The sequence below is a fragment of the Kwoniella shivajii genome, chromosome 1 (assembly GCF_035658355.1).
Source record: "Kwoniella shivajii chromosome 1, complete sequence".
In the NCBI taxonomy this organism is placed as follows: domain Eukaryota; kingdom Fungi; phylum Basidiomycota; class Tremellomycetes; order Tremellales; family Cryptococcaceae; genus Kwoniella; species Kwoniella shivajii.
This window is the reverse complement of record NC_085908.1, coordinates 1,014,057-1,037,203: the sequence shown is the minus strand read 5'-3', so window position 1 is coordinate 1,037,203 and position 23,147 is coordinate 1,014,057. Positions and strand designations below refer to the sequence as shown.

Sequence of the window (23,147 nt, the reverse complement as noted above, 5' to 3'; positions counted from 1 at the left end):
CAACAAGAAACGACAAACAACGACATTAACCCGTTTTTCTTTTCTTTTTATATCATTTCGATTTCGATTCAGCGCCAAAGGAATATCCCAAAAACGGTCTTGCCCCTTTGAGTCGTACCAAACTTTCTTCACAATACTAAAAACGGATCTAAGAAATTGTTCCAGTGTTGGATCTCGTCCAGTCGTCATGTTGGGTATGAATGTAATTCTGATTCTGGGTTGCATTCTGATTTTGACCGTTATTGTTGGTTTGACTGATACTATCCCACACACCACCTGTTGCAGTCGATTCATTCACGTTGTTCCATGCGTCATGACTGATAGGCGCGGACGATCCATTCATAGACGTATTTGGTCTACCGGTACTGGCTGTGGTCGAACCGGAGCCAGAGGATGAAGGAGGATTGTTAACAAAGTCTGTTCTTCCTGCGGTAGGCAGTAACCGTGAAGTCGAATTGGAAGGTACGCCTTGTGTGTTGGGAACGGGAACCGGTTGCCAAGCCGCGTATCCATGTGTAGGTGTCGCTGCAAAAGTAGGTGCAGTAGGTGACGTTATTGGAGATTGTATATGGGCATGTTGTTGTTGTTGTTGTTGTTGTTGATGATGATGGTGAGAAGGACCTGGCCCTTGCCCATCAGGATAGAACGAGGAGAAACTGCTGGGCGCTGTTGATGGTGGGTTGTAGTTGTATAGATCGGGCTTGATATCATACGAGGTACCGCCGGGTTGCGAGTAGAGATTCTCAGGCGGAATGGGTTGAGATTGACGTCGATGAGGATTATGCGAGGCGAATTGCATTCCACCTGATAGTCTTGGACTTGTAGCTGACCCAGGTCCAGATCCATAGGGGTCGAATCGTCTACTGGAGCTTCCAGGTCGGATAGCCCCAGATGCAGAAGATTGAATTGAGCTATTTGAATTTTGTCTGGCGATAGATGGTGCATAATGCATCGATCCTACTGTAGGTGAATCGTAATATGACGTTGATCCGTGACTGCTTGGTCCAGCGTAAGATCCGCTCATTGATTGGGTATGGGCTGGGAGAGGGATTTGCATAGGCACAGTCACCGATCGATTTCGTGGTGAACCAGTTCGAGGAGCGTGAGATGTCATTTGGGGATACATGGTTTCGTAGTAATCTGTGTTTGGTCGAGATGAGGAGGGAGGAAAGGACTGAAAGGCATATTGACTAGATGGAGATGTTGGTGACTCCGGTACTTCACCTTCGCTTCTACGATAGGATCAAGATATTAGCTTACAAGAAAGAGCTGAGCTAAGTCGAACATGACTTACCGATATACATAGGTTCCATCGGGTAGTATGTCGCAAGCTGGTGGGAAGCGAAAGTTTTGCTTGCTCAAATATTCTTGACTAATTTCAAGAGAACTCAATTCTGGGATCTGCGAAGGAGATCGGAGTTTGCCAGTCATCACATCTTGAACAGTGTAATACGAAACCATATGTTGAGCAAATCCGTTGACAGAAACGGACATAGTCTACCAAGTAAATCAGTATAAACGAATTTGTGATGACTGACAGATACACTTACTTTCTTCACCAAACCATTTGACCTGAATTTGTAGCTGTTGGTCAGACTTCCTACTAATTGCCTCTCCTTGTTTCTGTCCAATCCTCCTCCGCCTTCACTTGCACTTCTAGATCTAAGTAAAGCACCTTGACCAAGAGGAGGAGGAGGTTGAGCGTAGCCTTGAGCCGATGATGATGGAGCATCCATCACGCTAGGTTGTACACGACCAATACCAGAGGGCGAATCGTAGCCTTGAGAAGTCATGCCTGCGGTGGAAGTGTTCGGTCTAGCAAGAGGAGTACTGCCACTGGCGCCAGGTGAGTCGGAGGGTGGTGAAGTAGAAGAGGGTTTGGTGGGAGTTCCTTCCCCGGCTTGTTTATCCACCTCTCGGTATATCTGAGGAAGAAGAGAAGTTAGCGTTGACTATGTAGTGATACAAATGATTGCTTCAAGACGCAATGGTGGGCAGATAGACAATAAATTGTATTCGAATGGATAACGTACCAAGAAATTACCCAATATTCTACTAGGGCTCCATACCAACCCATCTGTCCATCTCTTAATTCCACTCTCATGCTCGTCGAAAACGAACACAGCGCCGGATTGTACCATTCCCCTTTCCCTTTCGATGAGCCTCCGAGTGACTCGGGGTATCATTCCCCTTCTAGCGGCTTCGAACACAAGCAAAGCATCGAAGGTGGATTCTATGTATCCTCGGAAAGGGGGGTCGAGGTTGGGAGTTGACGGTGGGGATGGGGCCGCCATATTGATCATGAATGAGATTCCTTTGAGTGGGAGATATAAGGATTGAGTTGGTTGTGGAAGTTCGGAAGTAAATAGGGAACAAGTTTGATCGGTTGAAGGGTAAAAGAATGCCGTTTATCAGGTGATTATAAGGGATCGGTAGGCGTTTGTCGATGGCCTGAACAGATGAAGCAGCGAGAGTAGTGGATCAGCTATGATGTATCGACGGTTGGGTATACGAGTCGATGTTGAGAGTGTATATATGATCAAAGAGCAACGAACAAATCACACAAAAGATAAAGACAAAAACGTATTAGGTGGGGAAATGGACAAGAACGATGTCAAGCAAAACTTTATATCTTATATCTCAAGCATAAAACGGAAAGAAAAACCCAAACCCAATGGTTTTTCCAGTCCTCTAACGTGTTGTAGTACTATGAATGGAAAAACTTTACCGAAACAACTAAGATTACAGAGATGAAGAGCTGATCCCGAAAGAGAAAAATGATTAAACAATTCGATAACAATAGAATTGACGATCTTCTCGGTAGTTGGGATTAATTAATTCCGAACTTTCAGAAAGGATAATCAAGCGTAAATATAAGGGTGTATGTTAAATGGCATAAAGGGCGGATGAACGCAGAGAGAAAGAAAGACGAAGTATTGCTCCGTCCGGCTCCGCAAATGTCGATTGTCAATCTGGTCGGGTAATTGACGTAGCGACGATATAGGGAAGTGCGAGAGACAATATGAACAGATGGGAAAAAGATGGGAAAGAATGAGGTAATAGCCTCGAACTCTGAAAAATCACCCCCGCCTCCTCATATAATTCAGATGGAGATGCGATTTTGGGCAAAGTAAGGATGGGGTGGATACACCTGCGACACAAAATGAAAAGGTCTACCCTCCGTGAAAAGTTTTAACACAAAGCACGAGGGGGTTCCTGTATAGGAAAGAAGGAGCGGTGTTAAGAGGAGTTCTAGTAATGACGACTGCTCCCTCACCAAAGTGAGTTAGGACATTGAATAACGTACAGGTATCGTTATATCAATGTCCCCGGCAACAACGCAAAAACAGAGAGATGGGGATAAAAAAGACGGAGTTTTACGGTATAATGGATGTAAAAAAGGGTCGACCGGAGTTAAGCTACGTATAAGATTTTGAGTTTCGCCTCCCATTTTTGAACTATTTACCCTACCATTCCCTGTTCGATTGGCAGAGATAAATTGATGGGAATGGGAAATTGGGTAAAGATGGGTTGGAGAAGCAGACCGGACGGATCGCTGCCAAGAGAAGGAGAAGAAAACAAAGCAGAAATTGAAAGAATGGGATAGAGCACCGAGGGGTCAAAACAAGATGATTCAAAAAAATCCAAATTTTTCTTGACGATGATTATCGATCTCAGATTACGAAAGCAAGAGAAAGACGGAAAAAAAAACTGAGCCACACTTTACTCACCCTTGGGATACAGATCAATCGCTCTTCGTTAGATGGATACTTGATTGTCGGGATTAAAACAAAAAACTGTGGACTGCGACGATCTTGTTGTTGAGCGATACGATCAAATAATGTTGGGGATGAATTGTGAATTACGAGACTTCACTGACGGATCCGTCGGTTTCGCAGTCGGGGTTGTCTGGTTGAAAAAGTTGAACCCGATGTGGTCCAAGATCGACGGAGAGAGTGTTCAAGGTCGGTTTTGCCGAAATGTGCACGAGGAGGAAAAGATATTCCGCAAGCGAAGGTTATTATGTTAACTTGGTCGATCTATGAAATTTGATCAGCCGTCTATTACCTGCTTGTATCAAATAACACAATTCCAGGCTTTCTCAATATAAAAAACCTTTGCTTTCGGGATTCAAGGTGGATTGCGGAATGTCAGGATGGGTGAGGAAAAACTCACCAGGTTCGGGGTAACGCAATCGCGAGAAAGGATTTTTTCTCCTGTTTTGGAAGTCACCGATAACTGAGATTATGTACACCGAGTGATATCCCGAAGACAATGTTGATCCGTGAAATAGATCGATTCCAGCGTGTTCTGGAGTTGGAATATGATGAATGCAATTACGAAGCACTGGTTTGTCACCTTCTGTGGGATGCAATATGCCGTAATTAGAAAATACGGCTGTAGTGTCGGAAAATGTGGGAGGTTAAAGTAAGATGGGATTATTCGATGGTGGTGAGGAATCGGACGAATTTATCTGAGAGGAAAGCCGAACGAACAGTATTAGCAATTTATCACCTATAGAACGTATGGTACGGGCGCAAGAAAGAAGATGACTATGTACGAGGAACAAGGCAAAGGTAAATTTTTGTCGACATCTATCGCGACGGAGAATCTGGCAATGGCGATAGTCACAGAGTTGATATATTAGGACACGACGATCTATTGAAAAGAGATTGACGTATAGGAAACGATGAATCTTCGAACAGCGGATGAATAAATCAAAAGGATGAGAGAAGTTTTGAAAAGGAATCATGGGATAGATTGATTTGGTGAAAGGTAAAGGAGACATGATGCACGACCAGAGTGATGGTAGTGACATCAAGAAGTTTGTAAAAAAGGGTGACAAGGTGATCTGAGCTTGAAAAGTCTTGTCCTCCCTGTCGGCACGAACACGCATGACAACAATCAAAACAGGATAAGAAACAGACTAGTACCGGAACGGGCCATGACATGAATGAGGTGTGCGTGTTTAGTGCAGAGCAACATCTTCGTCCTGCTCACTGATACTTTGATGGTGTTGGTGATGGTGATGGTGGTTGTGAGGTGACAAAGCCCAGCATGAAAAAAGATCCGAGCTCATCAAATACGGGCATCAAGAACGAGCCGTCAGGGAGAATACCTCCAAGGTAAAAAGGATCCGAAGGAGAATTGGCCTCGGGATATTCCTTAGAGAAAAATGACAGGATGAGAGTTGGGAGGAACGTTGCGAAGATAGAGGGACAAGCACAAGATATAATCCAGGGGAAAAATAACAAATGGACGCATCACGATATCGAACATCCAGGGTTAAATCATGCACTTACGGGTGAGTTTGAAGCGTTGTAGGTTGATTGATTTCTCTGCCTACAGACTTACTCATCAGCCGACGTCGTACTGATCGAATGGAATTGACTCACCAAATCAAGAGACGTTTGAACAAATTACACAGGTCTATTCTAAATCAAGACAATTCGGTCAACTTTATAACTTTACACATTAGATTATGTACAGAAAAAGGGTAGGTGCTCAATGCACAACGAAAGTATAAAGTGTAACGCAAATGCTGAGGGAAAAGACAGTGGGGAAGGGGGAAAGATAGAATTCGTTTCTGATTGTACCTCTTTCCACTCGATTCAGAGAGAACAAAAAGAACAAAGCAGGTTTACCCTTCCGAAGAGAAGGAGCAGAAACATCGGACAAACTCCTTTGATCCTTCATCCCTTTCTGGGCCATCAACATGGAAGACGGCAACAAAACCGTGAATGACGTGCGAGAACACATCCTTTCCGCCTTGACAGCGCGGATCAGCACAAGAAGGGGAAGGAGAAGGTCTGTCATGCCGAGGGAAAGATTCGACATATCATCAGGACAAAGGATGAGCGGTTAAAGAGTGGATTGAAGATCCGGTCATCAGGAAAGGAGGGCATATTTTTTCCATTGATTCATTGAAAGGTGTAGCCAAGACAGGGAATGATACGCGACTGGGTGGCCCCGAGAAGAAAAGGAGACAAGGGTATATTGATGCACAACCAACGAGAGCGGTAACAATCAAATGAAGAAGCAATCAAGTGACAAAACGGGCAAAGCTGATACTGAGGAAGAAATCAAGAACCATAGAAATGTGTAACTCACCTCTGCTCTGATTCTGATATCACTATTACAAGCCACAATTTTGCAGTGAACGAGTGATTGGATGGAGTAACGACAACAATGACAAGACCTGAAGAGGTTTGACAAATTATACTTTAGCATTGAATAGAGCAGGAGGTAGGTTTTGTGTTAGAATCTGTTTTGAACTGGATTTCGGAAAGGTAGATTGGTTTGGGTTGGATTGAGTAGCAGAATAGGCTAACGATGTACTTACAGCGTTCGTTTGGTAGTATCTGTCTTCTGTCAATTGAATGGATGAGACTCTGCACAATGTTCCGTTGTGCTTTATGACAGGTCACAGTAGAACAATAGGACGGTAGAAGGAAAAGAAGTGAAGAGAAAGATGAAATATGAAAACGGGTTATTCTCGTAATAAGAGGATCTACGGAGGGGTTTTTCGAGATAATTAAATCAAACAGGTGATAGTAAGGTTATTATGACTATTCGATTTTCTAAGGTGAAAAAATTTCGATCTGGTATTTTCTTTGCCGCAGAGGGATGACGAGCCCTTGATGCCGCCGCAATGCCGTCGTGTGGCTACTGATATGTCTAGTCGATTGGTACTAGACAGGTGGTTTTTCGTCAATTGAAAAAGACAGAAGAGTCGTCAACCGAGGATGATAAGGTTGCTCTTTGACTCGGTTAAGCGAATGAATGAACCGGTTTGTCTTGTCACTGACTGCTTGGTTTCAAAACTGAGAGACTTCGTCAGCTAAATTGATATCGGTTCGATCTCTCGATTATTCTGCGCCCAATCAATGGCACGTGAAAGAAATCCGGCAAGCTTAGAACGAGGGAAGACCGAGTAGGAAATTTGGGGATTTGGGGGACAATATCAAGCAGTAAAGAAGCGAAAAAAAAGACCACGTCCAATGGATCCAAGGGTTGCTCGGAATCTTCTATGCCACTCCCTTACACTGATGCACGTGAGAGTGAATCAGGAGTTTACCCTTGTTTCGTCACCTCATCTTCTTAAGATAATCCCAATTATCGAGGATGGAATCTTTGTCCAGGAGCTTACGACATACTTTGTTTTGAGTTCAATTTAAGCGTTACTGGAATCAGGGTAGTTAACCGAATAACATATAAGGTTAAACCCCTGATATCGGCCAGATTTTGGTATAACAAAACAGGTTCCAACAACCAATGAAAAACATCAAATAAGACATGGGACAACCTTTCCAGCATCCCTCAGCCTACTGCTCCATATGTCAATTTAAGCTATTTCATCTCGCCAACGAGAAGATATATATTAAATTACATGATCCCACAAAGAAATCAACCAACAAATAACGTCATCCCCGTTCAAATTGAACGGACATGTGCACAACGATTTGTCATCATGCTTGTCTTTCAAACCAATAACACTAGAGGAAAACAAATCGCTCATGACCCTCGTCATTTCTCGAAGCGCAAACGAGACATAACGACATGAAAGACAAAGGAATAAAGAATAAAAGAATGAATTACGATCCGTTTACGTACCTCTGTTGATTTCACCTTTGTCTCGGAGGTTTTTCTCAAAATGGTTTTTCTAAATATGCACTTTTTACTTTCCCACACCACTAAATTCCTTATCACTCAATTTTTGCCTAACTAGGGGAACGAAGAATGTCAAGACCGTACGGTGCTGATTCAGAGACGAGTTGTGATGGGGTGAAATCGTAACCAACGTCCTCCTAGTTATTTCGACTCGCAGGCGACCTGTGTGGGTTTTCCTTCTTTCCTAAGTATCCTTGTATGGTGATGAGGTAGTGAGATTACTTTCTAATTCTATGGGATTTTGAGACGGGGAACGAGGGATTATTTTATTGCCTAGTGACACAGTTGTTGGCTAGCGTTGTTCCAGTTGACTGCGTATGACACACAAAGCGATGAAGGGAGATTATAATCGATGGTATGGAAAGAAAACGAAGAAGTAGTTTATCTAATCGAACCCAAAAAGAGTTTAAATCCAAAACAAAGAACGAAAGAGTACGACTTCGATGATGATCTACCGGATGCATTTTCATGTCATTTATGCGTCACATCATATATCATCAGATTTACCTGTCCTTAGAGACCTTAGAAGATTTCTGAGGAGCTGTATTCCGGCTTCTGCGTATCGACAATGACCCGTCATCAGCTGTGAATGTTCCTTCAAATAAATACAAATGAGCCGGGACGGTTGATATTGCTCTATCGGATACGTCCGACTCCAAACCGATCAACTAAAAATGTGATGGAAATGAGTAAGACCATCTGGCGATGCCCGCTTGCTGGGTCTCACTCCAACGCCCAACGCCCAATAGACGACATAAGAAAATCTAGGTCCTCGTTCCTGAATATATAGATCGCGGCAAGACGCCTTTCGCCCAGTTTTTGAAGTCCTTATTTTCTTATTACATCTCACACCTCTCCCGCTTACACAGGATACGAGGCCAGTGGAATTAAGATGATTCTCCTTTTGTTCACGCAAATGGGATCAAATATAAAACGCCACCCAAATCGGAATATATGCATGTTAAAGGGAATTTTGCTGACAGGGTTTCAACGAGTATGCAAGAACAACTAAGATGCTGCGGGTCTCACCCCTCATTGATGGACTTTCTCTTTCGACTGAATGTCGATGCCAAGTGAACGAAGGAACGCGAGATCAGCTGTTTTCACTCCCCTTCTTTCCCACAATGCTAGTCATACCCTCCTGGCGAGAATCGGACGACACAACAGCTTAATTCGGGTATTCACTACCAGCAAATCCGGTTGAAAATGTCTAACACCCCTCAGACGTGAGGAGAAGGGAAGAAGGGAAGAATCAGAGGCACTACTGGTGTCCTCTGACCCTGCATGAAATAAAATGTGAGCCAATACACGTATCTGTACTACAATCTCAGTCATTCCGTTCATGAATTTTCTCATGCGCTTCCTTTTCGATTCCGCTTGAACGAGGTACATGAAGGCGTCTCACCGAACTAATTGGTCAAAGGTGGACCGAATGATCGGTTATGACGCTTACAAAAGGACCGATAGCTAGCCCCTGCATCTGCAACCAAAGCAGGTAATTATAATATGGAGCAAAACAATCTAGACCCCGTTTGTTTGGACGGATGATAGCGAGTACAGCGAGTACAGGGTTTTATTTATAAATTGATTAATTAAAGTCAATCGGCACACCTCCGTGCGTCAAGGGAACTTTTTAGCACTCTTTTTAGTGGGTGGGGCCCTCGGCAATGTAGCTATCACCGTTGACATGACGTTCGAGACCTTGGATTCCGAACCTGACTAAAGTGTCTTTGATGCGGGATGCCGTTTCAGTTTTAAGCATGAAAATATCACTGGATTCTATGGCATGTGCGTCATATGGAAAGTGCGAACATATCTCTTGATAGTGGCTGATGTGTTTCATTCGTGATCATGTCTTGGGATTCTGTGTTCAGTCTTATCTTCAAATCGGATGTCAATCAGAGATGCATAGCCTTTTTAGCCAAATGATTAGTAAGTTTAATTCATAAATCAAGTGCGATAAGAGAAACCTCCTCGAGAGAATCCGCGCGAATCAATTGACACAATACCAATTTCGAACTGAAAAGGCCTAAGCCGGAGAAGATCCGGTGTGTAGGCAACGGCTCTACTCGTATGATGCATATGCAGATGCTGTATGTGAACAGATTGGAGAGAGTGGGTAAGAAACACGTAAATACAATCAATAGAAACCCAATCAGACGGGTAGAGTGGGGGTTTAGATAGCTAGATGAAGAAAAGAAAGGGAAAAAGAAAGGGGGTGAAACTATAATAACTCAGCCGATCGAGCCAGTACGTAAAATACTTCAGGTTTCGAGAATGTCACCACACCCTAAGATCACCAAAGATCGCCCAAGTGTATCTGCATATGCTGCACTGTGTGAAATGTTATCTTCCGAAAACAGTTTAGTCGTGTCCAAGGGGAGGAAAGGTCGCCTCTACTTCCCATAGCTACCCGTACTATCTGCAAGCTGTCAGTCATACAGCAGTACCGATGATCACCAGATAATGACGAGTAGCCATCGGGCGAATCCTGCTTCATTCGCACACATGATCTCATACTGACGTTGCATATTTACGGAAAAGGGAAAAGGAAAAATGTAATGTTTCATTGAAGCTATTTCATCATGTCCCACACAGCATAACGCACGTTGTCAGTGCGTTTCAGTACGAACTTTCTAAAACTCTCCTGGTCCAGGACCGAAGTGGGTTCCTGTGGGGACTGTTTTCCAAGGAGTCCCCTTGGCATCCATCGTATTTTTTCCAACTGTATTACCCCACCAGGTGAGGGTAATACCGTTATAACTCAGGGCGAAGAAAATGATGATAGTGGCTAAAGCTGTTCCAGTATCCATCGCGGCTTGCGTAAGATCTTCAATAGCAGCGCTTAACATTAGTCATACTCCTGAAAGGCCAAGGTCAACATATGTGGGCTTACAGTTGTATCTCTTCCACCACTCAAATGCTCTTTTCCTAATCAAGTAGTTGAAAATGAACCCGAAGATAAACCACAACGAGTACTGAGCTGTAACAAACAGACCGAATTAGACATGCCCTTTTGAATGCACCTAATCATTTTTACTTACTTGTATTCGCAGGTGGAATATTGCCTGCAGCATTGAAGAAAACAGGTACATTGACGTATTTGATCCAGCTGTTGGGATATCTACGATAAAGCAACCAGACGAGAACAGTCACGATAGGCTGATCGTCCAATTTGTCAGTATGTGAGAACCGGTAAGATAACCCTGATCACTCACTCCAATAAGGAAGAAATACACTAATCCATTATATATCTGACCAGACTGAAACATCCTTTGCGGACCTATTGTTCCCCAAATGATTGAGGCGTTGTACACTACCTTAGCACCGGCACAGGTAAATCGGTTGACATTGGTAGGCGAACATAAATTGTCAATGTGTCCAATCATCCATCGAAGCACTGTAGTGTAACAGCAGTTCGCATTAGCCATGAGAAGCCAAGACAACCCAGACTAAACCACATCGTATACGTACCACCCGTCTGAACAGCGGCGGCAAGGACTGTCGAATATATTTGAGCGAAAAACAATGTTCGAGGAGGAATTTTCTATTCCGAAAAATCAGCTCAAGTTCCATGTTGAAATATGCACAAGTAGTCAAGGACTTGCCATGTATTGACCCAATTTGAGATCTTGAGCGAAATCCATACCATGTTTTACGGTATTATAGCCGTACATCTTAACCATCATATTGGCGATTGGTTTACCGGGCCAAATATATCCCGCGATAAATTCTGTAATGATATTCAAGAAGACTATACATGGTGATCATAGATGATTAATCGAAAACTCTCTGAATATTTGGTCGTTTCGTGATAGTGCGATGTTAGAAATTGTACTTACTTCGCTGATTAGTTGTTCCTTCCAAGATACCTTCGGGGACGATCAAAGTTACACCCATTCCAAAACAGATAAAGATGAAACCCCAAGCAGGTAAACCGGTATCCCAATAAGTTGTGGTGAATATACCTAAACCCAAGATCACGACAGTCAAAATACCATACCACCAATCTGGGACTTCTTTGTAAGAGGCCATCAATCTTTTATGAATATCTTCTCCTCCATGTTTGGAATCTTTGAATTTTGCCCAAATTTCTTTACCGTTATACAAAACAGTATAGAAGACCACGGCTGTTACAGCGGCGAATGATAATCCATATGTCAAAGAATAGGACATGCTGATATACATGGGTGAATATTGTTTGTATTTTTCAAGCTCAAAGTCGAGCGTCAACTTGTTGACAACACGAGTGACATTGTACGTTTTACCAGTATTATCGAATGTACTACTTGAAAGCAGCGGGAGACTGTAAAAGAATTGCGATCAGCTCTTGTTATATACTTTGTCTTGAGATCCGTCATAGGCTTACTAGGAACTGTGCCAGACATCGGTGTAATACAGGATTGGTGAGAGGAACAAATAGAATATTACGACGATAGCAAATGCGTTACAGGTGATGTACCAAGGGGTGGTCAAAGGCGATCCAGATGAATTGGCGTAAGTGATCTGAGTCCAATCGAAACTTATGGGTATCAAACCCAAACCAGAGTTCATCTAACGGTCAATCAGCTTGACATCTATAGTAGGATAAGGATTCAGACTACTCACCCCAAACAGAGTGTTTACTTTCTGATTGTTCGGAGCGATCCAAGTGGCGAAAGCAAAGGTACTCAAAGAGGTCCAGATGTAATCGGGAAACCAAAACCAAGCGAAAGCACCCAAAGTGAGAAAGCTGAAATACTTGTATCGTGTAATAGTCCAGCCGTTGGCCGGAGAGTGGTCTTGTTTCTCGTGTAAAGTTCTGAAAAGAACTGTCGAAGCAAGAGACGATGGCCAGATAAGAGCGGCAGGGTAAACCAACCATCTTCGAGCGAGACCTGCAAGTCCGAAACTGCCATGAACAGTTAGCGAAATCAAGATGTTCACATCGACAACAAGACGTACCCCAAAGCTTGAGTAGTCAATAAGTATAGGAATGAGAAACCTGGTCCGTAATCGCGATCCCAGTATACAGGACTGATGATGGCAACCAGAGAGCCCATTGCATATGCGGTTCCTCCAGTTAAATTTACACACTATATGGTCAGGTCGTATGTTAGCGCATATCTCGTTTAAATTTCGGTCAACTTACGATTGCCACAAGCGCATGTTCTTTGACCGACCACTTTCCTGTATACGGAAAACAAATTTAGTGACATTGGGAGACAAAAGTGCCATAGACTGGATGGGTTGCGATCACTTACCTGGATTGATGTAGAATGAGAATGGTCCGAGAGGTACAACCCATTGTGGAAGTCTTTCCCAGGCTTTTCCTATGGGGTGAACTAACAATTGAGCTACAACGTAGCCGATACTTAAAGATGGCTGTCGAAACCTATTGTATTAGTCTTCTACTCTTAGCTCCATGCTGTGTGAAAATCACTCACGTATCGAAGGCCAAAAAACTGATTAGCACCAGCGAAAATGATAACGAAGATTGTCACTAGTATCCAGGCTCTGACAGCTGAGGGTGCCTATCAGGATGAACTCTGAGGCTTGCAATCCATGATGAGATACTCACTGTTACAAAGAGCCGTTGTGTTATCCCAATTTGGAACACAAGCCGCAACTTCTGGAACTATAGGAAACGCAGTGACGTGAGCAAGAGACTGTGTAGAAATTCATGGTAGACGTACAAGGCGATTGATCTCCTTCAACTCCGACTGTAAAAGCCCTATCAGGGGTAAGTTCCTCCTTCTCCAGTATTGCGACGTAAGCTGGTTCTAGCCCCTCTTCATCAGCGGAGTTTTCAATGTCCTTCTCTTTGTATTCGTCAGACGGTGTAGGAGGTGTGCCCGTCTCCTCGAGTGAGGTGGTCGGTACCCGTGTAATCCTATCGCGTGGATCAGTGTTGGCTACTGACATATTGGATGTATGTATATACTGCAAAAAGTTGGATCAAGTGTGTTTCGATAAGGGGAGGAAGTGTGACCTCTTGGTTCAGCTTCATCTTCAAATAATATGCACAGAAATACCTTATCCACAGAAATACCTTATCCAAGCTACTTTGATAGACATTTTTCGCTTTTGGAGATAAAAGGACATATCGTAATCTTTAGCACCATATACGCCATAACAGATGATAAGGACCGGAGTTAACCATATGTTCTACGTCGTTTAATCTGGCGCAGTCATACTTGTTGAAGTGATTGAAGGAAAACCTTGGCTGAAAGCTATTTTGGACAGCAAAGGCTTCGGTAAATTGTTAGTATCACGCACTAGTGCCTTTGCATTCAGGTACGATGCGGAGTCTGATGACGGTGGGGCGCTAGCATGAAGCGGCAGAGGAAAATCAATTAGCAACTGTCAATGGAATCACCATTGATGGCGTGATAAGGCTTTCCGGAATATCGGGTAACGAGGTTGTGGGATATGTTCTGTCCAGATCAATTCTTCAATGCGAAAGTCGCAGCAGCACAGAGACCAGGATAACAATTTTGACGTGATTTCTTGCGCTAATCGGCTTTCCCCGACCTGAGGTATATTGTGCCATCTTTCAATTTCCGAAATGTTGTCCTGTCGACAACATCAAAAGCATCATCTACCTTTCTTATTCGTATGTGTACAGTAGGCGACTTGCAATATGATTGCCACGATCTACAGAACATAGTGATATGACACAGAATTTTATAACTTCTTGTCCGTGGCGTAGTAAGATTAGCACAAGAGATCGTGTTTTTTTTTTAGCGATTCAGATGAAGTCACGCGTGAGATCTCGGTAAACTCGGTGGTATGCGATTTTTCTTTTCCCCGCTGACAAATGGATTAACATCTTTTTTTAACATGCGTCGTTATCTCCCCTTTCTCACTGAGGTCTTTGTTATAGTCACTCACAATGGCTGCACCAGTTGAGATTGAACTGGCTGCCATCTCTGGCAGAAGTTCCACTTTCGATATTGAAACTCCAGAATTGAAGCAAGAAAATGAAATAGTCGAATCGCAAAGGGAAAGAGGACAATCCACTGATGGACTTCACACCCCTATTGATGTTCTTCCTCCGGTAGACGGCGGTAGAAGAGCATGGCTATTCCTCCTAGGTGCTACATACATGGAAATCATCATTTGGGGTTTACCATTCTCCATCGGTGTGTTACATGTGTATTGGACGAACACTCTGTTTCAAGGTCAAGGTGCATCAACCATAACTCTAGCGGCTACTCTTCAAACTGGTTTATTGTATATGGCTTGCGCTTTCTTTGGACCGTAAGTCTGACTTGGCTGCTCTCTGAAAGTTTTGTGTACAACGGATGCTGATTTGGCATGGTAGAGTATTCGCTGCTGTACCAAGGTGGACAAAGGCTATTCAGGTTGCTGGTTTATTGATTGGATCTTCCTCAATGATTGCCAGTGCATTCGTAACCAAAGTGAGTATTAATTCTCCTATAGTAACAGTCTCTTGTTGATGTCCAATATAGCCATGGCACTTGGTCATGACTGTCGGAATATTCTATCCCATGTCTTGTGGTAAGTCTCATCCTTGACCATTTCTTTCCCAAAATTTCCCGCGTTGATGACGGTGTACACTTAGCATGCTATTTCCCCTGTGCAACATTACTGTTTGAATGGTGGCATACACGAAGAGGATTTGCATCAGGTATGATGTACGCAGGTACCGGAGTAGGAGGAACGATTTTCCCTTTCTTGATGCAAGGCTTATTAAACCGATTTGGATATAAAGCAGCTATGATCTCATTAGGTGTAGGTTATGCAATCACAGGTTGTATAGCTCTTATACCTATCAATAGAAGAATTCCTCTTTCAAGGTATGATCAGAATGGAAGCAGTAGACATAGAGCAAGGATTGATTGGTCATTCGCCAAAAGAAAAGCTTTATATTTAGGTATAATGACAATTGGTATAACGAGTTTAGGGAATTTCGTTCCCAGTTTATGGCTACCATGTAAGTCAGCCACTTATTTCCATATTCCGCAGAGGGCTACCCGGACCACGTTGCTGATGGATCGTTTGTTTTAGCTTATGCGGATGATTTGGGCCTTCATAATCCTGACGGTACAGCTTTAGTAGCTATTCTCAACGGTGAGTGTACACCTTTTCCTCATCCAGTAAATTTAGCTCAAATGCTAAGAAAATGGTATAAATAGCCGCGACAGCGCTGGGAAACGGTTTATTGGGATACCTATCGGATCGTCTCTCACTCAGATCAACAATAATTATCTCATGTGCTGGTAGCGCGGCAGCTTGCGCATTCTTATGGGGTTTCGGAAAGAACTCTGGTGTACTGGTGACCTTTGCGGTCGTATTCGGATTGTTGGGCCCAAGCTTTTCAGCAGTTTGGTCGAAGATAATTCATCTGGTTGCTAGTGAGTAGATACCTTATCTATCTATTACATAGTCGTTGAGCAGGTAGCTGATGACGAGCCTTGGTCCTTCATAGAGGACGATCCAGCTGTGACTGCATTAACCTTCTCGTTATTCGCTTTTGTCCGAGGCGTCGGTAATATGAGTTCTGGTAAGCTCGAGTATCAGAAGACAATAAACAATTACCTTGGACTAATTGGCTAATCATTAAAAAACTCTGCAGGACCTATCTCAGAATCATTACTTCAGTTCGACGTGTTGAAAGGAGGAATCGGTGCTTATGGATTCAAGAATTATGTGAGTAACAATTCAATGTTCTGATCAGTCTATTACATACGGGTTCTATCCTGACAATACTCTGATTACACAATAGGGCATACTTCTGATATACACAAGTATCACCATACTAACAGGAGGAATTGCCGGACTTATGTTTAAGGATTAGACGATGATTTGTAACAAATATATATATGTTGGAGAATCCGGAGAAATGGAAATTTGGAAAAGTATGCATCGCTTGTCATGATTAGATACCCTATGGGACTCATCATCTTGGTTCATGCGAAGACGCGTCAAGCCCGAATGGATCACTCCTCGTGAAGATGATCTTCGCTCCCCCAAGCTTCTAGTCTACCTCTAGCTTCCATCCCATTCCCATTGGAGCCGTCATCTTCCCACCAAACTCTCAATATCGCAACACTTGTATTCCCGACTTGTCGCCCAAAGTCGATATTTTCAGGAACGTGTATATCTATTGGGCTTTTCCCAATGATCTCTGCTGGATCAGTTGTTGCAGTAAGTAATTGCGCGAGAGATGATAAACATTCTTGATGAGTCACAACCAAAACGATACCTGAACCTTTTCCAGCTCCGGCTGGAGTACTTGGATTTCTAGATATACCTGGTCTGGGCAATCCAACTATTGAACTTAGGGCTCTTTCCAGATTGGTTCCAGAAGGCGAAAGAGGTGATAAGGGAGAAATAGGTGTAGCTGATGTTGAAGAGATTGGTGTATGGGTGTCAACCAATACTTTCAACCAATCATGCAATCTTTTCGCAAGGCTACACAGCAGATACCGTCAAATGCGTTTTTCTATTAGTTCTATGCCTCATCACAGCGAAGAAGGAAGAGTCCTTCAACTTACTCCTCCTCTGATTCCATCCCAAAGTCGTCCAAATTGTGTTCGATCTCTTCCCATCTCTTGCCTTGGGCAGCTCCGGCTCCTCGAGTGATCAGCCTCTCGTCGGTTCGAAGTTTCACTTTGGGTTGGAACGAACAGATGATCTTAGCAGTCTGTAGCGAGAATCAGAGCAAAACATCGTTTGTAGTCAGTAGGAGTCCTCACAAGTGACAGGCTGAGGCAAAACATAACTGAACAGAAATTCAGATACTCAAAGCATGGTAACGTTACAGATGATGACAAAGACTGGTGCATTGTTGACTCACATCCTCAGCCCTCTTGAGAGGACTAGACCAGGCTTCAGTGAAAGGGACTAGTTTCAACCACTCGCCTAACTTTCTTGCTTGTTCTTCTCCACGTGGTGATAGAGGTGGATTCATATGTCCTTGTACAATACCTTGCTCGTTTCTAACTGGTATGATTAGCCGCAAGAGGATATGACCGACAGATTACGATATGGCTCACAATTCTGTTTGACCATGTCTAACGAGGTACAACAACATGATGAATTATCAATTAGTATGAGAAATGTGTAAATATTTTCGAGTATCGTTATATCAGTAAGTAGCGCGTAGATATATCAATCGAGGAGGATGAAGATAGAGTTAGACATTAGTGTTAGCTTCCCTTATATACTCAATTCGCAGCGTCCTGTTTCCAATTCCGATATCTTGTCAGCCATGTTTGAAAAGGAGAGAAAGAAGAAACCAAAGAACGTTCGTCCTATATCAGCGGAGATCTTCTCATGATCCCTAATTCCTCTGTGTCTTACAAGAAAGGCCGAAAGATATGCCAAGAAAGGAAAAGTCTTCTCCTGTTGAACGTTGCATGCAAGATCTATAGTCTACTGATAATCCCTACACAGTCATCCGGGTGTTTTGTTACAATCCTTTCATCCCTTTGATACGAACGTGGGAAAAATCGTTTGTCTTCTCGCATATTTCCAATGTAAGCAGTCTATGAAGGCAAGAATTGAGGGGGGAAAATAGTTCGTGGACCATACCAGTTACCCTTCAACATTCGTGAAAAGTATGCACGGGGCATAACGTCTTTGGTGAGGTGGTAGAAAAGTCTGTTGCAGGCACATGCATTAGCTCTAAATAGCAAATGGAGACAATATTGCGGAATAAAATTTAAACGGACGGATGGAACTCACCTATTGGGGACAGATTGATCAACAAATCGACCGAAACTCTCTTTCCTTTGAGCACCGTACTTGAACTCTGCGAGTAACAATTCTCCTCGACCAGTGAACAACGGACATGAAGTGTAACCGTCGTAAATAGCGTCGCCGACTTTACCGGTCTCCATGAGTGTTACTAGATTGTGAGTGAGAACTGGAGTTTGACCAGTGATAGCAGCAGCAGTCTAATTATAGCATCAGTTTTGTGCTATACATGAGAACCTTGGGAAAACGTGCCACAGAAGAGACATATAGCTCACCTTTGAAGTAGGGAGAGAAGAAGAATCACCAAGAGAGAACACATTCTCGTATTTCTTGTGCTGAAGAGTACCCGCGTCAACGTCTACCCAACCGACTGAATCTGCGAGGGGTGACTTCTTGATCCAATCAAGGGGACCCATTTGAGGAACCACATGTAGTAGTCCATAGTCTTTCTCGATCTTCTTTCCTTTGTTTTCACCAGCTACGACTTCAAATACGCCGACTTTGTCATCTGGTCTAATTTCGACGAGGTTGGTGTTGAACAAAGCGTCGATACCCTTCTTTTGTCTAATGGCGTCGAGTGCTTTGGAGTAGTGGGGAACGGCGAACATTGAAGGCATACCGGTGATGAAGGTTGAGTGGTTGTTGGAGCTCTCGGCTTGAGATTTCCAGTATGAGTCAGCCATATATGCCATCTTTTGAGGTGCTAAGAAAAGTCTTGCACTGTTAGCTCTAGATACATTTGAATGAGAGACTGAAATACTGCTCACCACCGGCACACTTGACTACGCCGAAAGGTTGAGTGAAGATAGCCTCTCCTTCTCCCTTGTGGTTTCGTACTAGATCCCATGTCTTGTCTGCAGTCTCGTATGAGTAGATCGAAGATACCTTGGACTTGGATGGATCGGCAAGAGCAGACTTAAATCCCTTGATATTGTCCCAATCTATAACATGGAAGATGAGCTAGGCAAGGGAAAAGAACACAAATCAGAGCATTGAAATCCACTTACTTATTTGGATACCGGCAGCTACGACCAAGAAATCATATGACACCTTGCTTCCATCGGCGAGTACGACTTGGTTGGCCCCGGGTTCAAAGCTGGAGGCATTTTGAGGGATGTGAGCGAAATGAGGGGAGATGAGAGAATCAAGAGGTCTTCGGTAAGTCTCCTTTGAAGCGAGACCGGATCCCACGATAGTCCAACCGGGTTGGTAATCGTGGTTTTTAGCGGCCTGCGATTGCATTCAGGTTTAGCTACAACAGACAGCGTCTTGTAAGTATCAGACACTCACATCGATGATGGCTACATCACCGTCAGCGAGAGCTTTTCCTTGAGCCTGGAAAGCGTTATATATTTGGTTGGCTGCAGCGAGACCACCAGCACCTGAAACAACAAGTCAGTTCCAGTAGAAGAAAAGAAGATCGGAACGCCGAGCAAGGTAATGATCACTCACCACCACCGATAACTACGACCTTGTGCTTTCCAGCGGCAGAGGTGGAAGCTAGTCGAGCGAGAGAAGGGAAAGTTCTGGGAAGGACAGACATGGTGGCAAAGCCTTTTTACGATTCTGGTGAGAAGGTAAAGCAGAACGATGACTTGTAATTTACATTGTGTAATTTATGGATGTTTTCATTTTGGAAATTCCGAAATCATCCTTGACGTCCACCAACTTTTTTTGGGAATTATCAGATTGCGCCATCGATGATTGAAAAGTGCGGGGTAATCGTAAAAAGCAAAGGAAGGTGGCACGTGGTGTAATGCGGGGGATCACTTAAAAGGGCATTTCGACCGTGGGAGAACTGTACTTTAAAGTGGGATAAGAGCCAAGACCGAAGTTCATGTTGACAGGATGAAAGGCTGTGTCTGTTTTGATGGTGATGGGGACGATGATGTTGGTGATGTAGGTGTGAACTGTCCTTCAAGCTATTACTTACTTCGACTTTCGCTTCGAGCTGGACACTACTGTAAGCCCGCTGTCTAGACCTGTCTTACTTCTCGAGAAGACCGTACAAAGGACAGCGATCCCCTGATCAGCACTCCCCCCAACAAGCATCTGATCCTTCCTTGCCTCCCATTCGAGGTACCGGGGTATAGCTGTTCGACCCATCCCAGTGAAAAACAGATCTTGCAAGAGGAGCGCTATGGGACTTTTGTGGCGTAGTAAGGGCCAGGCCGTCCACACCAACGACAAAACAGACGATGGCTCATCTCGGCAATCGATGGAATCAACATCTACCTCGGCTTCTTTCTCCAAGTTGCGCTCACAGCCTTTGGACACATCTTCTGTCCTTTACCCTACTTTAACAGTCCATCCTCCTCCTGTCGGTCATAATATACTTGTCTTGTCACTGTCTCACATTAGCTCAGCTCCGCCTACACTGAGCAATGATGAGCTGTTTGCCATTGTCCTTCGAAGACTGGAGCCTTGGGTTGGGGAAGAAGGAGAAGGTGGCTATGTCTTGGTAGTGCTGGCTGATGAGAACGCAAACGGTACTAGTAGTTTGAAAGGTAAAGAGAAGCGAAGGCTGCCTGGAATTGCATGGTGGGTCTGGAAATGGAAACGATTGCCAAGAAAGTGAGTCACCACGTTCTGAACTGGGTGATCACGGAAGCTCACCAATGGAATTTGCACTCATAGGTATCGAAAAAATCTGAAACGACTGGTCAGTCTTAGTGCGACGTGTAATGGCTTATGTGTTTCAACTGACCTCTTTCCTGCAGTACGTCGTACATCCCTCAATGTTCACTCGTAGTAAGTTTTCGTAACTACAGACTCAAGAACACCACTTACGCTGAATTTTAACTACGTATTCGTTTCTGCAGCTTTACTGCCGTTCATTGTACCCTTTGTCTCCCCCAAGTCATACGCTAAACTTCATCCTCTTCCTTCGCTACTGTCCCTTTACCATATCCATGCTGTTCCCATGAAAGGTATCGATGTATCTCTTCCAGTGATTGAGGCAGAAGCTCGCATGCTACGTGAAAGGCCTGATTTACTGCCTCTCGTACCACCAAAGAACGGATTCAATGCACCTCCTTTGAGAAGAGGGGATAGTCAAACAAGCTTAGCAAGCTGGGGATATCAAACAGTATCGTCTGCAATGGGTGCTGCTGCTGCGTATCTACCTTTTTCTCCACTGAACCAGGAAAGGTCTGAGCAGTCATCGAAGAAAACGCAAGCAGACCAAAGAAGGGGCTACTGGGGAAGAAAAGCTGAAGATGTACTTCACGATTGTGGTGAAAGTATTCCACCGCTATTAATAGAGATGAGGAAGGTCATATTGAGGGAATGTATAAATACGGAAGGGGTGTTTAGGAGAAATTCGAATGTGAGATACTTCTTCCTCTGCGCGCTATAATATATGAACTGACACAATTCGCACGCTAGTCATCAATTCTACCCGCACTTGTCGGTATTCTTGATCTACCAATTGGGCAGCAACCAAATCTACCATGGACAGATATAGCGAAGGACGACCCTTTACTTCCTCCTAAAATCCTCAGTCGATTCTTCGCAGAGCTCGCTGAACCTCTTATCACACCCGATCTGTATGAAGTTATCAGGAATCTCAATAAGCCGGAGGAGTAAGTCAAAGCGCATTCAAATCATTCGTTATCTGTATATTGGATCGCTGATACTATCCGTTTCAGTATCAGAACGCGATTCCTCTCTTCTTTGCAATCACCAAGGAGTCAGCTACTCTCTTACATGGTTCATATACTACACCACTTATCTTTACATTCATCGACGACTAAAATGACTGCCCTGAATCTATCAATTGTCCTTGCCCCGGTCCTGATATCAGGTCCCGACCCTGTCGAAGATACGATATTATGTCTTGAGCCTTCTAAGCCTCTTCCGATTGGTCTAAAGATAATGGCGGAGGAAAATGGACTGAAGGGAGGACAAGGAACACTGGTTGGGCTCTTAGAATTGTGGATAAAACACTATCCGTTCATCTCAGGTGCTACGTTGACGAAAGATGAGGAAAGATGTAATTGTCTTTGGGAAAATGGGGGCTCTTCTTTAGATGAACGGCGAGCTTCGGTAGTGGGTAAAGGGGGAAGTAGGAGACATTCGTTACTTGCTTCAATGGTGGGAGGGAAAGGAAGATCATCTATGGAGACCAGTAACTCAACAGAAGAATACGAATCCCCCATTAGCAGAGGGAATAGAGATCATTGGCCTCAATATCACGTACCACGTTAGCCACGTATCACTTGTCATATATATCCCTACACTGTAGCCTATAGTTCTGGATGCCACTGCATCGAAATCTCACTTTTTATTGGCCACCCCATTCGTGTTTGACGAGATTGGGTAGAAAACAAAAAATATACGTAGAAGACTTGCTCTTTCGAAGCGCAGAGAAAAACGTTTAGCCTTCTCGTAAATCAATTCGACATTTTTCTTGAAGTCTAGTACAAAAGCCCTTGTCAGTCTTTAGGGCGCTCTCGTACGTGTGCCATTCGTGTTCACCTTTAATCGAAGGGAAAACATGAGTGCGATGAACCACTCGCCTTCCTTGTGGATGTTTATCTCTGCTTATTATGTTCTACAGAGGTCTCCTTGAACTCTTTTGTTCTCAAAGAAGACGCCTGATCGTCCTTTCATAACAAAGTACTTTTTGAGGTCAACGGCTCCGTCGAAATCCTGGTTCGAGTCGATGACTATATAAGGTGAGACCTCCGAGCTATCTTCGACGATTCGTCTTAACATCCAACATCGACCGCACTTGTTTTTATCGACCATTCCGGTTCCACTTATAG

The 23,147-nt window shown here is 43.8% G+C and overlaps 6 protein-coding genes across 6 annotated transcripts; 2 read left to right on the top strand and 4 right to left on the bottom strand.

Moving 5' to 3' along the window:
- Nucleotides 1-148: 148 nt before the first annotated feature.
- Nucleotides 149-2,294, bottom strand: IL334_000389 (uncharacterized protein; the record flags this gene model as incomplete). The annotated part of the gene is made up of 4 exons (XM_062932173.1): nucleotides 149-1,232; nucleotides 1,295-1,497; nucleotides 1,551-1,925; nucleotides 2,034-2,294. The coding sequence occupies 4 exons, from the start codon at nucleotides 2,292-2,294 to the stop codon at nucleotides 149-151; spliced, it is 1,923 nt and encodes a 640-aa protein (XP_062788224.1).
- An 8,013-nt stretch (nucleotides 2,295-10,307) lies between these two features.
- Nucleotides 10,308-13,575, bottom strand: IL334_000388 (OPT family small oligopeptide transporter; the record flags this gene model as incomplete). Its single annotated transcript, XM_062932172.1, has 15 exons — nucleotides 10,308-10,501; nucleotides 10,568-10,654; nucleotides 10,716-10,833; nucleotides 10,890-11,071; nucleotides 11,146-11,218; nucleotides 11,280-11,425; nucleotides 11,514-11,977; nucleotides 12,041-12,225; nucleotides 12,280-12,562; nucleotides 12,616-12,746; nucleotides 12,803-12,840; nucleotides 12,915-13,035; nucleotides 13,098-13,174; nucleotides 13,232-13,288; nucleotides 13,347-13,575. 15 exons carry the CDS (start codon nucleotides 13,573-13,575, stop codon nucleotides 10,308-10,310), a joined length of 2,385 nt encoding a protein of 794 aa, XP_062788223.1.
- Nucleotides 13,576-14,545: 970 nt separating this feature from the next.
- Nucleotides 14,546-16,474, top strand: IL334_000387 (uncharacterized protein; the record flags this gene model as incomplete). Its single annotated transcript, XM_062932171.1, has 9 exons — nucleotides 14,546-14,913; nucleotides 14,978-15,074; nucleotides 15,126-15,174; nucleotides 15,239-15,610; nucleotides 15,685-15,747; nucleotides 15,813-16,031; nucleotides 16,106-16,180; nucleotides 16,253-16,326; nucleotides 16,403-16,474. The coding sequence occupies 9 exons, from the start codon at nucleotides 14,546-14,548 to the stop codon at nucleotides 16,472-16,474; spliced, it is 1,389 nt and encodes a 462-aa protein (XP_062788222.1).
- Nucleotides 16,475-16,616: 142 nt separating this feature from the next.
- IL334_000386 (uncharacterized protein) lies at nucleotides 16,617-17,713 on the bottom strand (the record flags this gene model as incomplete). Its single annotated transcript, XM_062932170.1, has 4 exons — nucleotides 16,617-17,091; nucleotides 17,175-17,323; nucleotides 17,477-17,618; nucleotides 17,676-17,713. 4 exons carry the CDS (start codon nucleotides 17,711-17,713, stop codon nucleotides 16,617-16,619), a joined length of 804 nt encoding a protein of 267 aa, XP_062788221.1.
- A 454-nt stretch (nucleotides 17,714-18,167) lies between these two features.
- Nucleotides 18,168-19,921, bottom strand: IL334_000385 (uncharacterized protein; the record flags this gene model as incomplete). The annotated part of the gene is made up of 7 exons (XM_062932169.1): nucleotides 18,168-18,282; nucleotides 18,367-18,578; nucleotides 18,654-19,081; nucleotides 19,146-19,319; nucleotides 19,386-19,608; nucleotides 19,669-19,760; nucleotides 19,831-19,921. The coding sequence occupies 7 exons, from the start codon at nucleotides 19,919-19,921 to the stop codon at nucleotides 18,168-18,170; spliced, it is 1,335 nt and encodes a 444-aa protein (XP_062788220.1).
- A 675-nt stretch (nucleotides 19,922-20,596) lies between these two features.
- IL334_000384 (uncharacterized protein) lies at nucleotides 20,597-22,587 on the top strand (the record flags this gene model as incomplete). Its single annotated transcript, XM_062932168.1, has 6 exons — nucleotides 20,597-20,952; nucleotides 21,016-21,040; nucleotides 21,099-21,129; nucleotides 21,201-21,706; nucleotides 21,766-21,962; nucleotides 22,029-22,587. The coding sequence occupies 6 exons, from the start codon at nucleotides 20,597-20,599 to the stop codon at nucleotides 22,585-22,587; spliced, it is 1,674 nt and encodes a 557-aa protein (XP_062788219.1).
- Between the last annotated feature and the right edge of the window lie 560 nt (nucleotides 22,588-23,147).